Source organism: Gracilinanus agilis, chromosome 5 (genome assembly GCF_016433145.1).
Source record: "Gracilinanus agilis isolate LMUSP501 chromosome 5, AgileGrace, whole genome shotgun sequence".
Lineage (NCBI taxonomy): Eukaryota > Metazoa > Chordata > Mammalia > Didelphimorphia > Didelphidae > Gracilinanus > Gracilinanus agilis.
Window position 1 is genome coordinate 149,971,605 of NC_058134.1, and position 14,600 is coordinate 149,986,204.

Consider the following 14,600-nt stretch of genomic DNA (forward strand, 5'->3'; position numbering starts at 1 on the left):
CCCTTTGTAATTTCTCTGACTGTCCCCCATGCGTAGAACTCTCTCCCTCTACTTCTCTTCCTCCTGGCTTCTCTGACTTTCTCCAAGTCTCATTTAAAGTGTCACCTTCTGCTTCCTAGATCTCCTTCATCCTAAATAATGTATGCCCTCTGAGACTACATCCAGTGTATGTGTGTGTGTATATATGCATATATATTTGTTTACATATATATGTATATATCTTGTTTGTACATATTTGTTTGCATGTTATCTTTCTCACCAGACTGTAGACTCTTTGAGAGCAGGGACTGTTGGTTGGTTTTGTTTTGGGTTTTTTTTGGCCTTCCCCAAGACTAAGCACAGTCCTTGGCACACAGTAGGTACTTAATAAATGCATGCTAACTTGTTGACTTGACTTTTCTCCCTGCCTTGCACCCTCTCCAAATATAAATGATCTCATAAGAATGATAGGAATGAATTCTAGAAAAGAATAATCACTAGTTTAATTTTGACCAAGTAGGAAGAGAAAGGAACAAACATTTATACTAAGCACTTTACAAATATTATTTCATTCTGTCTTCATGACAAAATCCATGAGGTCGATGTCATTATTATCCAGCTGAGGAAACTGAGACTGACAGATTAAGTGACCTGCCCAGAGACACATACTTAATAAATGTCTGAGTGAACTCAGACTCCAGACCCAAATGACTATCCACTACACCACTTAGCTGCCTCCTTTAAAGAAGAGGGAGAACAAGATATAAGAGGAAAGAGCAGGATCAGGGTGATTAGAAATTAGAGGAGAAAAAAATTCATCCAGCTAAGATAAAAGATGTGAAAATGATGTAGAACACAGTAAAAAGCATACTGTCTTTAAAATCAGGGTATTTCTATATGAATCCTACTTCTGCTCCTTAGCACCTGGTGTCTATCCCTCAGCAGGTCACTTCACCTATCTGGACTCAATTTCCTCACTTGTAAAATAAAGGGTTGGACTAGATGAGCTCTAAGGTCCCTTCTAACACCAAATCCTAAATTCTCCTAACCATTTGGAGATAAGAAATAACTGGAGGGGGCAGGGATTAGATTTCCATCAAAAGAGAAATCTCCACAAGAGCTCCTTCAGGACAGATTTCCAATGCTGCTGGCAGATTGCTTTCCTAGAATTATTGCTACTACTACTACTACTGCTTTCAGGATATTAGGGATAACTGACGGGCTAAGTTTGCAAACACTAGTTCCAGAGAGTCCCACTAGTGCATCTCCCTGGAACAACTGGTGAGTAGTCTCAGGAAGTCCAGTAGCAAAGAAAGGCATTTATTCCGATGGTATAGTCAGAACATTCATTACAAAGTATTTCCCCCAATACCAGCATCATCTCCCACAAGCACACCCAAAATGTTGGAAGGGGAAGCTACAAAGGCACACATGTGGGGAACATGTGTGATCAAGATAACTCACAACTCTCAAAGGGCAGAGCATCTATTGTCCTTTCTCATGCCAGAGGTTCTTCACAAGTGCACTGCACATCAAGGTTTCAGTGATGGAAGAGTCAATTAGTTGCTCATCTGGGAAATCTCTATAGGACCTGCCAGACCAAGGACCGGCTGAAGGGGCCAATTTGCTGCTGGAGTGGGTAGCGGTACTGGCATCTCACCAGGCTCTGTTGCCAGGCTGGTTAATTGGCTGGCCTTTGGAACTCAGTCAAAGGGCAGTTGCAGTCTTTTTTCCCACCTTCAGGCACTAGCTTGGCTAGGTGGTACTGCATTCTTTTGGGCTGGAATGCTACAGATAAAGCAAAGACCCTTGGCTTAGGATCAGTGGAAATGTCTTCCCTCTGCCTGCATTATTCTCAGCTCTGAGGTGATTTGTCACATTCAGCAGGAGATGAGAAGTCTTACCTCCTTTTGGTCAGCAAATTCTTTCAATCCCCAAGCCCCTTTCTCATGGAAAACCATGTTGCCTGAGCGGGATTATTTTCAATTCAGCCAGTCTCTCCTCCAGTTATCCTTCTGGGGATCTTCTATCTATGTGCTGATGGGATTAAAGTTTGAATGCCATTCTGTGCCCAGAAAGCAATTTCACCGGCTCTTTATTTGTAATTGAAGTGTTCCCCTCCTTCCCTTTCTAGGGTGGAGAATGTCAATTTTATGTCCTAAGGCTTTTTCCCTGCCTTCTGTCCTTTAGTCTCAGCTTTCACTGAAGTCTCACTAAGATACCTTTTCTCACAGACATAACACCTCAAATGCCGAACAACAACAAAGCCTTTTACAACTTTAGAGTACTTTGAAAACACTTTCCTTAGCCTTTTGATCTTAAAGAACCATAAGAGATGGGATGTGGAAAGGAATTCGACCCTTTCGTTTTACAGAAATAGGCCCAAAGAGAAGGACTAAGATAGATGGTTCCTCATGTAGTACAACATTTGTCAAGAATGCAAATAATTTCCACCTTGTATTTTTTTTAAAGAAAAGCTTCCATACCACCATTCTTAAGATCAGTCCCTTAAGAAGAATGGCTGAAGGACCTAAATCCTATAAACATGAAATGTCAGAAGCTTGCCAATATTTTCTTTCCTTATAAAGTCTCGTATTTATTTTGGCTGTTTTGGCTGAACATTAAAGTATTCAAGAAAAACCAGCTTTTTTGCATTTCAGAAAGATGCTTAATACAATTTAGAAACATTTAGCTATATTTCTAGTTTGAAGAAAACCCACCAACAATCCATGAATTTCATTTTTCACCCTCAGTTTCTTAAAAAGTCACCCAGACTACAAGGCTATAGCGTTTCCCTCCCCCTACCTGAACAATGCTCCTTGTAGAACAAACCGAGTCAGTTTTTCTACTGCAATAAAGAAGTTGTAGGTCTTACTTTTGACCAAGTGTCTGCTTGACAGGCAATTTAGGCCAGAAGCCTATACATTTTCTCTTCCCATCAAGCCTATGGGAAAGGCAACACGAGGGCTGTTACCCTAATTTTATCAATAAAGAACTGAATCACAGAAAAGTCAAGAGACTTTTCCAAGAACGTATGAGTCTTTCATGAGAGATCTGCAATGAAAACATGTTTCTTTATATCTACCATTCCCAGCACACCAAGAAATGCCTTTTAACCTCATTTCAGTTGGTGGATATCATTCAAAGACTTCAATGCTGCAAATATAAACTTCAAAAAACTAAACAAAATGGGTTAAGTGCAACATTTGGCCCAAAGAAGAGCTGAAAGATACCTTAGCAGTTATCAACTGATAGATGTGGAAACCAAGGTCTGTGGGTGAGGAGTTTCTTCCTCAAAGCCCCAGAGGGAGAAAATACCTGAGCTGAGATCTGAAGACAGATTCTCAAATTCTTTCCCAGATACCATGACGTCCATAAGAGCCACACGGCTTTAGCAACCTCTGCATGTTGCAATCAATGCTACTGACCCATAGTAACAGGATATACTGTCATTTCACATGTACAAACCCAAATCAGAACTCTGGAGTGAGCGAAGACTCTGCATGAATTTTGAAAAGAGAATGAAATAGAAGAAAACTCTCTTGAGTCTTAGCCACTAGTACTAATTGTTTGACTCTTTTTACAAGAGGATACTTCTTTCAGATTTGTACATCCGTGGGCAGGGACGTTGAAAGAACACTCCTGAAAAGCAATGGTTCTGTTTAAATAGAAAATATTGAGTTAAGATGAACATATTAATATTGCCAAAGAGGGATACCCTACTCACCCCCTTGGAATGGATTTAACAATGCCAGCATTGTACTTTTTTTCTAGGTCGACTCCATATGAAATGGCTGTAGCTATAATTGTCTAAAATAAAGCAAAAAAAAGAGAAAAAGAACCTCTGATTTTTAAAAATCTCTCCTTGCAATATGATCACTATCCATTTCTATAAATAACATACATATTCTACTTACCACAATTACTTCTATAGGAATAGGAATTGGAATTTTGTGTTTGTATCGATCGTTTATTTCCTTAACAGCCATGCAGATAATAATAGTAAGCAGTCCAGCAATGAAGTCTGCCATGTTCGTGGTACCAATTTTTTCAAATATTTCAACCAGAGTCTATAACAAGAGGAAGATGATTAACTTTTAAAAAATGTTTTATGCAAAGCTTAACAGTGAACATCTCTACAACCAATGATTTGCTTTGAAACTATTTGAGTTTAAATTAATTATAATTCATAATGTTCATAATAATTTTCTTCAAAACAATTACTTGGTCACTCTAAGTCCTTATCCATATTCTTTTTTTGGGTCTGCTGCTTTCTTTTTCTTTGTGATATTTTTAAGAGTCTTTCCAGATTCTTTATATTCCCTATACCTGCTGGCCCTAGTTTCTTTTCTTTCTGTTGCAAAAAATTAAAATTCCTGATCTCATAGATCATCAACCTGGGAACTCATGCAAACCCTGTGGTGCCATCACATTTCACTTCCTACATTTCTGTGAACACCATTATGCTAGTAATCTAATGGAGGTGGGTCAGTACAGCTGATTTCTTATCATCGAATCATAAGTAATAACTAAAGCTCTGAACCAGAGAAACCTGGAAAGACTGAGAAAACAAAGTGAGTAGAGTCAGAACAACTCATACAATGGCTAAAACATTGTAAAATGGAAAACAACTTTGAAAGATAAGAACTCTGATCCACCTAATGACTAACCATGATTTCAGAGGACCAACATTAAAGCATACTTCTTCCCTCCTGGGAGAGAGGTGAGAGGCAAGAGTAGCAGAATGAGACATACATTTTCAGATAGAAACAATCGATAGACTATGATTATTTGTTACAAGGAAGACTTTTAAAAAATGTTTGTAAGAGAGCAACTGGAAGAAGGGGTGAGATAGTGATGCTAAAAAAAGTGTAAATGAAGCACTTTTTAAATACACAGAAGAGAACAGAAGGGAATTCAGAGGGAGATACAAACTGGCAGAACAGCTTTGAAACAAACATGTCGTAACTGTATGTAAGAATCAGTTTTATATCCAATCCTCTTTTTTCTATTCTTCTCTGAATACGGAAATGTACATGTTTATTGGTGTTTGTCAAGTTCAAAATAATAAAACTAAAATTTTTTTTTAAAAATCTGATTCCCAAGTTCTAGAAAAATAACAGCAATAGAGAAAGCAGTGGGTACTGACAAAAGTACTGGACTAGGAATCTGGCAACACGGGACCTAAAACCTCAGATTCTTTATTCAGCAAAATGAGGGGATTGGACCAATCAGTGTGTCTAGTGTCCTTTCTGGCTCTAAAATCCCATAATTTAGTCAATGTCATTCAATAAATACTTATTAAGCACTTACTATACAACAGGTTGGGGTGGACAGAGTACAAGGTTTGGAGTCAGAAGGTCCTGAGTTCAAACCCAGCCTCATACACTTAGCTTGTGATACTGAGCAAGTCACTTAGCCTCAGTTTCCTCAACTGTAAAATGAGAACCTTAGAGAAGGAAATGGCACTCCAGTATCTTTGCCAAGAAAACTCCCAAAAGATGGGGTCACAAAGAATTGGACATGACTAAAATGACTTGCCAACATAAACGTGTCTGGTACTATGGATATTCAAAAAGTATACAAAGATAATCTCTTCCCTAAAGGAGCTTTCAATCTAATGGGGAGAATTAAAAGAACTTTGAAAATGTCAATTTCTGAGCAGCAAATTCATAATCTTATTTTTAGAAATTTTGAGACTTTAAAAAAAAATCCTTACACTTAGTCTTGAAATCATTATTGATTCTAATACAGAAGAGTGGTAAGGGCAAGGCAATTGGAATTAAGTAATTTGCCCAGGGTCACACAGCTAGGAAGTATCTGAGGCCAGATTTGTAGCCAGGTCTACCAGTCTCTAAGCCTGGCACTCTCTCCTTTGATCTTTCCTAGTTGCCTCTTGAGACTGTCAAAGGTGATGATCACACGTGTGATCACAAGGTTATAATAACAATTCTCTAGATAATTCAGACAAGACAAACAAAACACTCTAAACACTGTAATCTCAATTGGATGATATTTCAGTTAAACTTTTGTTTGAATCTGGATGATCTTGTTAAATGTCACAATACTCTGATTGGCTTGGTATGTAAAGATACAGATGGGAGATAGTATTGGGAATCAGAAGAACTGGGGATGTGTAAAGCAAAGTCCTTGAAGGCAGGGACTGTTTAATTTTTGTCTTTATAGTTTTGAAGCTTACTAGCCTGCCTGGTCCATGCAAGGGATATTCAGTGAATGTAAACTTGTTGCCTGACTGGACAATTTGAGCTTTGACTCTGCAGTTAGCTGCGAGACTCTAAATAAGTCAATTCACCATTTTAAAATTCAATTTGCACATCAAAAAAGTTATGGATGATACTTGCATTACTTGACTCATAAAATTCTTGTGAAGAAAACATTTTACAAAGCGTCATACAGATGGTAGGAACTTTGAGATAATTAGTGGTTTTTAATCAAATCCTTTGCAGAGCTAGCTTTCTGCAACGTTATGCCAACTTGTAGGCAAAAAAAAAGAAGGTTCCTGATACTGAAAATTATCAGTGTGCATGGATTAGAGGGGTATGCCATATTTCAGAGAATTATAGAATTAGAGCTGGAAAAAGGTCATAGGATCAGGTGATTTTGACCTGGAAGGGGCCTTAGAAGTAGATCATCTGCTAAAATCCCCTCATTTTAAACTTGAGGAATATGAAGCCTATGAGAAATGATGTGACTTACTCAAGGTCGCACAGGCAGTAAATAGCAAAGCCTTTGGATATGAAACCAGATCTTCTGATTCCAAGCCCACCATGTGTCAACTCTAGATACAACCTGACTGTTTTTTGAGGTGGGCACCAGTTTTTACACTTGAATTAAAGAATTTTTCAACCCATTTTCCTCTAAGGATTTAGACAAGATGACTAATAAAAACTAGCTTTGTTTTATAAACAGGACAGGTTGCGGGGAAAAGGAACATGTTCCTTAAGACAATTAGAAAGGAGGAAAATCCAAAGAATAGAATTAAGAGCTTTGTTATGTCAGAGTCAGCCCTGTGGGAATTATGGCTACAGATGCTTTTCCTAAGCTGTTTCAGACACAGAGTCTTCACTCAACAGGGGAAGATGGTGCTTCATTTCACCTACTCTGAATAAGTCTTTGTTTTACAGGCCCCCTTCAAAATCGAGCCAAAGAGGTTGGAACACCTTGTAAGTTGTAAACTGTAGCTTGCTTATTTCCAACTGGCATATTGTACTTGCAGCTCTTATGTCAATAATAAACTGTTCTCAATTAGCCTATAGTAATGCCTCATTCACTTATCAAGAGATCTGACTCAAGAAAATTCAATCATCTCAAATACAAGGGAGTAAGCAAAGAAGTATCCAGAGAGGTCATTGAGTCTATGCACTAAACCCCATGAATACAACGTAGGCAAGCCTTTGGGGTCCCTCACTAGGAGTTTGTCTAAATCTGAATTTTGGCCCAATTCTAATGAATATTTGCCTGTTGAGTTTTCTTGCCCCAGTGGATGAGAAAGAACAAATTGGAAGTTGGGAGGTGAATTTTTTAAAAATTAAATTAATAACTTTAAAAGTTGGGAGGACTTCTAGAGGCCAGCACTTGGCTCAAATAAGAAGTAAGAACTGAACTTGACATCAAGGAAGAAGACAAAAACCAGAGGACTAGTACTAAGAGGCCAAAATGTCTAGCAGTTTGCAATTACTTTTTTTTTTTTTAAACTCTTCATTCTGTCTTAGAATTGACAATAAGTATCAGTTCCAAGGCAGAAGGACGCTAAGGGCTAGGCAAGTGGAGTTAAGTGACTTGCCAGGGCAAAGAATGGGGGGGCCTATTGGGTTTATATCACTAGAAGCTATGCCTCTCTTCCTGTAGATATGATTTCATCACCCACACCAACTGTTGACACATACATGTTGAACTTATAGCCCACTACAGCTCCCAGATATTTAAAAAAATATTTATCTATACATGCTCCCCATCTTACTTAGAAGGTTAATTTTTCATACCAGAGTGCCAGACTATTTTTATTCTTACTCAATTTCATCTTATTAAACTTGACTCAATGCTCTAGTCCACAGCTAGCAAAGAAAAACCAGGGGGTTGGTGTTCAGCCCACCACACTCCAACTTGTAGCCCAAAAAAGATTAAAATATAATTAAGAAATATTTGCCAAAATAAAAACATGCCAAAACATAGATAACATTAAACTGTAGTTCTCTGGGTCCATATGTGCCCCACAGAAATCACTATATATAATTTAGTGGCTGTCTTTCCAATTTGAGCTTGATATCACTGTTCTTCTCTTACCAAGACCATTCCAAATCCTGAAAGATTTTTCAGGGTGACCAGTTATCCCTCTCAGGTTTGTAGCATTGGCAAATTCTTTGAGTATACTATCTATGCCTTTATCCATATCATCAACAAAACCGTTAATCAGCATAGGGCTAAACACAGCTCACTGGGGTATTCCATGGTTCTTTGACACTGAATTATTGCCAGCTAATCAGAATCTATACAATTGTACTATCATCTAATCCACAACCTCACCATCCTCTCCAGAAGAACAGATGAGATATCTTATTAACAGCTTTACTAAAATCTAGGAAAACTCTACTCACAGTAGAGAGAGCGGTGGACCTGGAGTCAGGAAGATCTGGGTTCTGATTCAGCCTCTTACAAGTACTGGCTGTGTGGCCCTAGGCAAGTCATTTAACCCCTGTCTATCTTAGTTTCTTTATCTATATAATGAGAATAATTATAACGCCTGGCTCCCAGAGCAATTGAGAGGATCAAAGGAGATAATATCTATAAAGCACTTAAAAAAACTTCAATGTTTGTTATTATTATCATCCCCTTTATCTATTAGTTGAACAATTTTGTCAAGAGAAAGTGAGGTTAGTCTGGAATGATCTATTTTTGATGAAGTCATGCTGGCTCTTAAAGTAACCACTTTCACTTCTATATGTTCGATGACCATATCTTTAATAATCTATTCTAGAATTTCCTCAGGAATTGATTTAAGGAAGGATGATATCCATTTTAGGAAAAAAAATGCTTTTTTGAAATTAAGTTTTGGTGTTTATGGAGGTACACAATAATCTGAAAAACTCACCTAACCAGAATGACCAATTCTGTCCCAATGACAGGTAAATAATTGATTATATTAGCAGTAGGCATCATGAGAAAACCATAATAACAACAAAAAATAAAAGTAACAACAATAACAATACCTTATATGTGCATAGTGCTGTTAACTTTTCAAAAATACATTCAAATAAAGCTAGAAAGAATCCTGAACTTTCTATTTCTTTATAAGAATATTCAGAAAGAATTTTCAAGTCCAAAAGTGAAATGTTTAATCGTTGATTAAAGGCTGTTTTTTAACTTTCCTATTTAGTTGCATAGCTCAATTTAAATACTGTGAAAAAGAATGACAAAAACAAATGCAAGTATTGACCTTTTTTCCAGAAGACCTAGTTTCAAATTCCACCTGTGACACATTCTGACTGAGTAACTCAAGCAAGTCACAGCCTTTCGGTGCCCTGGGCAACTTTCTAAGAATAAGGAAGATATTTATCTCTCTGTATTGGTGGGAGTTTCCTCATCCTGGAGTTTTGACCAGTGAGGTCCAATCTTTATCTCTATCCCTATTTACCTTATAAACTTTTTAAAATTAACACTTTTTTTTATACTGAAGAATTCATTAAAGGAATATCTGGTTAATGTATCTTTAAATATTGTCCAATAAATAGTGTCCAAATTGTGAAGGACCTCTATATTTTTATAACTTTTATTTTATATGAATATTTTTATATTCACTTAAATATGTTTAAGATTTAAATTATGTATTTCTAGGCAATGTCATTTTTATAATTGCCCTTCCTTTGCACAATATTGCTTAGGGAAGTCAAACAATAAAGAAACTTATAGCTTGTTTTATTTATAGATTCCTTGTTAAGAATTGTTAATACCTCTTAAATCCATATCTATGACAGAGAATCACTGATTTAGAGTCAGAAGGAATCTTAAGACAAGTCTAGTCCAACCCTTTCATTTTCTAGATGAGGTTAAGTGACTGCCCATAGGTCCTAAGTGGCAGGATTAAATATTTAAAACAGGTTCTCTGACTTCAAACATAGTAAATTTTCTCACTTCATCATGCTCAGGTCAGGTCCAGAGATTAGCCCTAAAATAATCCTTTTCTGGCTTTTGTTGGCTTACATTTCATTGTCAAAAGAAACCAACCTGATAAAGCTATAAATATATCAGAATCTGTATACATACTAATACGGATTGACCCTGAAATACCCATCTTCTTGCCTTTTTTCTTTAATAGTCAGTGGTGGGGGACAAAGAAATAAACTTTTCTCCTTATGTTCCTAGGCTCCTTACTCTCAATCTGGGTGTCAGTAGATGTTGGGAAATATTAATTGTTTAAAAAAAACAAACCAACAGCTACTAGTAAGGACATACTGTTTGACAGAAACTGCTGGGGAAAAAGGGCAACAGCCTGGCAGAAAATAGGCTTAGATCAGCACTTCGCACCATATACCAAGGTAAGCTCCAAACAGATAGCTGATCTATGTATAAAAGGTCACATCATAAACAAGTTAGGGGAACAAGGAAGATATTACATTTCTGATCTATGAAGAAGGGAAGAATATCATAAAAATTAAGTGGACAATATCGATTACTTAAAATTTAAAGGGTTTTACACACATAAATCAAATGCAGTTAAGATTAGAAAGGAAATGGTTATGTGGGAAAATATTTTTTCAGCAAGTTTCTTGGATAAGGTTTTCTACGATATGCAAAAAATTGATTCAAATGAATGAAAATAGGAATCATTCCCTAAATGATAAGTAGTTGAAAGCTATGAACAAGCAGATCTCAAGGGAAAAAAATCCCAACTATTTATAGACATATGAAAAAATGTTCCAAATCATCAGTACTTGTTAAAGAAATACAAATTAAAGTAAGCCTGAGGTTGCCCACCTCATACCCATCAGATTGCCAAAGTGGGAAAATTTAGAAACGTTGGGATAACAGAAATATCCAAACTTGTTTGGTGGAGCTGTGAATTGTCCTAACCATTCTGGAAAGAAATATGGCACTATTTCTTTCTGCCAAAAAAGGCACTAAACTGTAGTAGATCCTTTGATCTAGTAGTAATTATACTATTTGGCCCATATCCCAAAGAGACTAAAGAAAGAGGCAAAGGGCACCTGTAATAAAAATTTCTGCAACAATTCTTTTGCAAAGGTCTAGAAACTAAGCAGATGGTCAACTATTGGAAAATGCCTGAACAAATTATGGTAGAGTAATGTACCATACCACAAGAAATGACAACAAAAAAAGAGATGACTTCAGAGGAATCTGGGAGGATTTGTATGAAACCATACCAAGTGAAATGCACAGAACCAAGGGGAAAATCTTATTGTAATAAAGAACAATTCTGAAAATTTTAAGAACTCCAGCCATACAATGTTTAATCATGATTACCGAAGACTGGTAAGGAAGATTACAGCCCATCTCATGACAGAGGGAGACACACATATTTGAACTTGGCCAATGAGAGAATTTATTTTGTTTGACTATATTTACTTGAGAAGGATCTTATGTTTCTTTTTCTTTTTCTTGATCCCAGTGGAGGAAGAAGGGCATAGTGTGGGAAGAAGAAAAAGTGTTTGATAACTGAAAATAAAGCTATAATTAAAAAGCAGATTTTGGACTTTATTTACATATTAGTACGATGAGGAATAGCAGCGTGGCACAGAAGATTGAGAACTAACCAAGTTTGGAATTAAACAGAAGACTTGGGGTCTGACACATATTGACTGTATGCCTAGGGATAAGGTTACTTATCAATACCCCAGACAATACTTGAAGACTCCCAAGTTATATAGCAGGTTCTTCTCTGCATTGGTAAAAGGTGCTTCTTCCCCAAGGGTTCCCTAGGCCAATGAAATCACAGTTCTAGTGTCCTTCAAAATGAGCCAACTGCATAGAAACAATTTAATTGTAACCAAGATCCTGCTTTTATCTTTCTCTCAGGAAATCTTCTGAGGAAAGTCTCTCAAGATCCTCTTGTTTTTTTTCTTTTTCTTCCTGCCTCTTATTTTCCCTGTTATTTTAAAACCGCACTGCTCAAGTCTTATATTCCCTCTTCAGCTTCTTTATCTTTATTATACTTAGCTGTCAGTACTACAGGACACAAAGCTCACTGAGAGAGAAACAGAGATGGAGAGAAACTGAGAGATAGAGAGTGAGACATACACAGAGAGAAAGAGAGATAAAATTAGCCCTGGAGGAAAAATATCTTACAACAATTTTCTAGTTTTCCCTTAAGAAGACAACTGCTCCTTTGAATTTGTTGATGGATTCTGTTGTGAATGATCAAGACTGATAACACCAGAACCAAAGTTCTATTATCCCAAGTCGCTTACCCCATAATGCTATTGTGAAATGGCTTCTGGGCCTACTGATTCACATCAGAAGAACATACCTCATTCAGTATTAAGCTGAAATAGCTTAAATACCTCCATCCAACTTGGCCAGTCCCTGAGGAACCTCCATAGGATGCAATGTCCCAGGGAAAGTAGGTAGTACAGTGGGCAGAGTGCCAAGCCAGGAGTCTGGAAAACCAGGGTTCAAATCTAGCCCCAGACACTTTCTAGCTGTCTTAATCCCAATTGCCTAGCCCTTATTGCTCTTCCATCTTAGAATTAATACTAAGACAGAAGATAAGGGTTTAAAAAAAATAAAACAAGATGTCCCATCTTGAAAATGTAGCCTCAGGAATAGACACCACAAAAAGGATCTTTCCCTTTTTTTTTAAACCCTTATCTTCTATCTTAGAATTGATACCAAGTGATGGAATAGTATTGTGCTGTAAGAACTGACCAACAGGATAATTTCAGAAAGATCTGGAAAGAGCTACATGAGCTGATGCAGAGTGAAATAAATAAGCAGAACCAGGAAAACACTGTGCACAAGTAGCAGCAATATTGTGGAATGATCAGCTGTCAAAGATTTAGCTACTCTTAGCAATGCAATGATCCAGGACAGTTCTGAGGGACTTATGACAAAGAATGTTCTCCACTTCTAGAGAAAGAATTATTGGAGTTGGAATGAAGCTCAAACCATGATTTTTCACTTCAGAATATTTGGGTTTTTATTTTCAGGCTTTGGTTTTATGTGAGTATTCTCTTTCAAAAATGAACAATATGGAAATATATTTTGTGCGATAATACCTGTCCAACCTAGATCAAATTGCTTGCCAGCTCTGGGAAGTGGGGAGGGAAGGGAGAGAGACAATTTGGATCTTATAACTTCAGAAAAAAAACACATTTATTTTTACATGTAATTGGTAAAATAAAATATCTTTACAAATAAAAAAAAGAATCAATACCAAGTATCACTTCCAAGACAGAAGAGTGGCAAGGGCTAGGCAATGGGTGGCAAGTTATTTGCCCAGAGTCACACAGCTAAGTATCTGAGGCCAGATTTTACTCCAAGCCTAGTGATCTATCCACTGAGTCACCTAGCTGTCTCACAAAAGGACCCTCTTAAAATGTATTTATTTTCCATGGAATTATAGGTTTATTTTATTGCCATTTTACTGGCATTTCAGTACTCAAACCTTTGTTGTATCACCCCTCCCCTTCCTAAGAAAAAACAAAAAATCTCTTACCTTCTCTGTCTTAGAATCAATATTAAGTATCAGTTTCAAGGCAGAAGAACAATAAGAGGTAGGCAAATGAGGTTAAGTCACTTGCTCGGGGCCATTTGCTAGAAAGTGAGGCTAGATTTGAACTCAGGATCTTCCCATATCTATCCACTGAGCTACCTAGTTGCCCCACTATAGTATCCTTTTGCTGACTTCTAGAATTCTCTTCAACACAATCCCCTTCCTTATATCTTCAGTCTAGTCTTTACTATTACATAGGCTTCTGAAAGAGCTTCCCTTCTGATCTTATTTTGGATCCTGAAATATTTAACAAGTAGTCAGGTTAATTCACCACAAAAAAAAGATTAGGACATCCTATAAAGTGATTAATAGACTCAGTTGGAAAAGAGACAAGAATATACTTGGCAAAATAAGAAGAGGATCAGAGGGTGCCCAGAGACATGGCAGTTTGACCGTCACATTTCCTTCCCACGCTCTTGCTTTTGACTCGCTTACATAAATCACTAAGCCTATATAATAGGCCTGTCCAATGTAGGCTCAATGTTTTCACTCTTTTTGTTTCAGGACCCACATCTTTATCTAAAAAGGATCTGTGATCATTCCTCGCTTGAAATACAGTTCCTGGAGACAAAATGTCTCTATTTGCCAGAGGATCTGTGGTCATAAGAGATTGGATTGTTAAGGAGTTCAGTTCCTGGATAGCCAGGCAGGACAGAGACCAGTGAAGGACCTTCTTCTAAGATCAGAAACAGGACACCATCCTGGGTTCAGAAGCCAGGGCACTTGGGTAGAGAGATAAGTTGACCCAAAGAATGTCTCGGTGAAATAGTCGAGGGGTTGGAAGATTGAAAGAGGGAGCCAGAGTTAGGCAGTGTAGAAAGTCAAGAAATGAATTGCATTTTGAAGATTTCACATGTTTTCAAGTACCCAAGTT

At 37.2% G+C, this 14,600-nt stretch overlaps 1 protein-coding gene across 1 annotated transcript in view; it reads right to left on the reverse strand.

Moving 5' to 3' along the window:
* The window catches only part of SLC26A4 (solute carrier family 26 member 4), a 60,812-nt gene that overhangs the window by 34,720 nt on the left and 11,492 nt on the right, over nucleotides 1-14,600 (reverse strand). The window contains exons 6-7 of the mRNA XM_044677249.1: nucleotides 3,897-4,049; nucleotides 3,707-3,789 (exon numbers count right to left, since the gene is read on the reverse strand). Coding sequence (XP_044533184.1) covers nucleotides 3,707-3,789; nucleotides 3,897-4,049 — 236 coding nt within the window. The remainder of the gene's footprint in view (nucleotides 1-3,706; nucleotides 3,790-3,896; nucleotides 4,050-14,600) is intronic.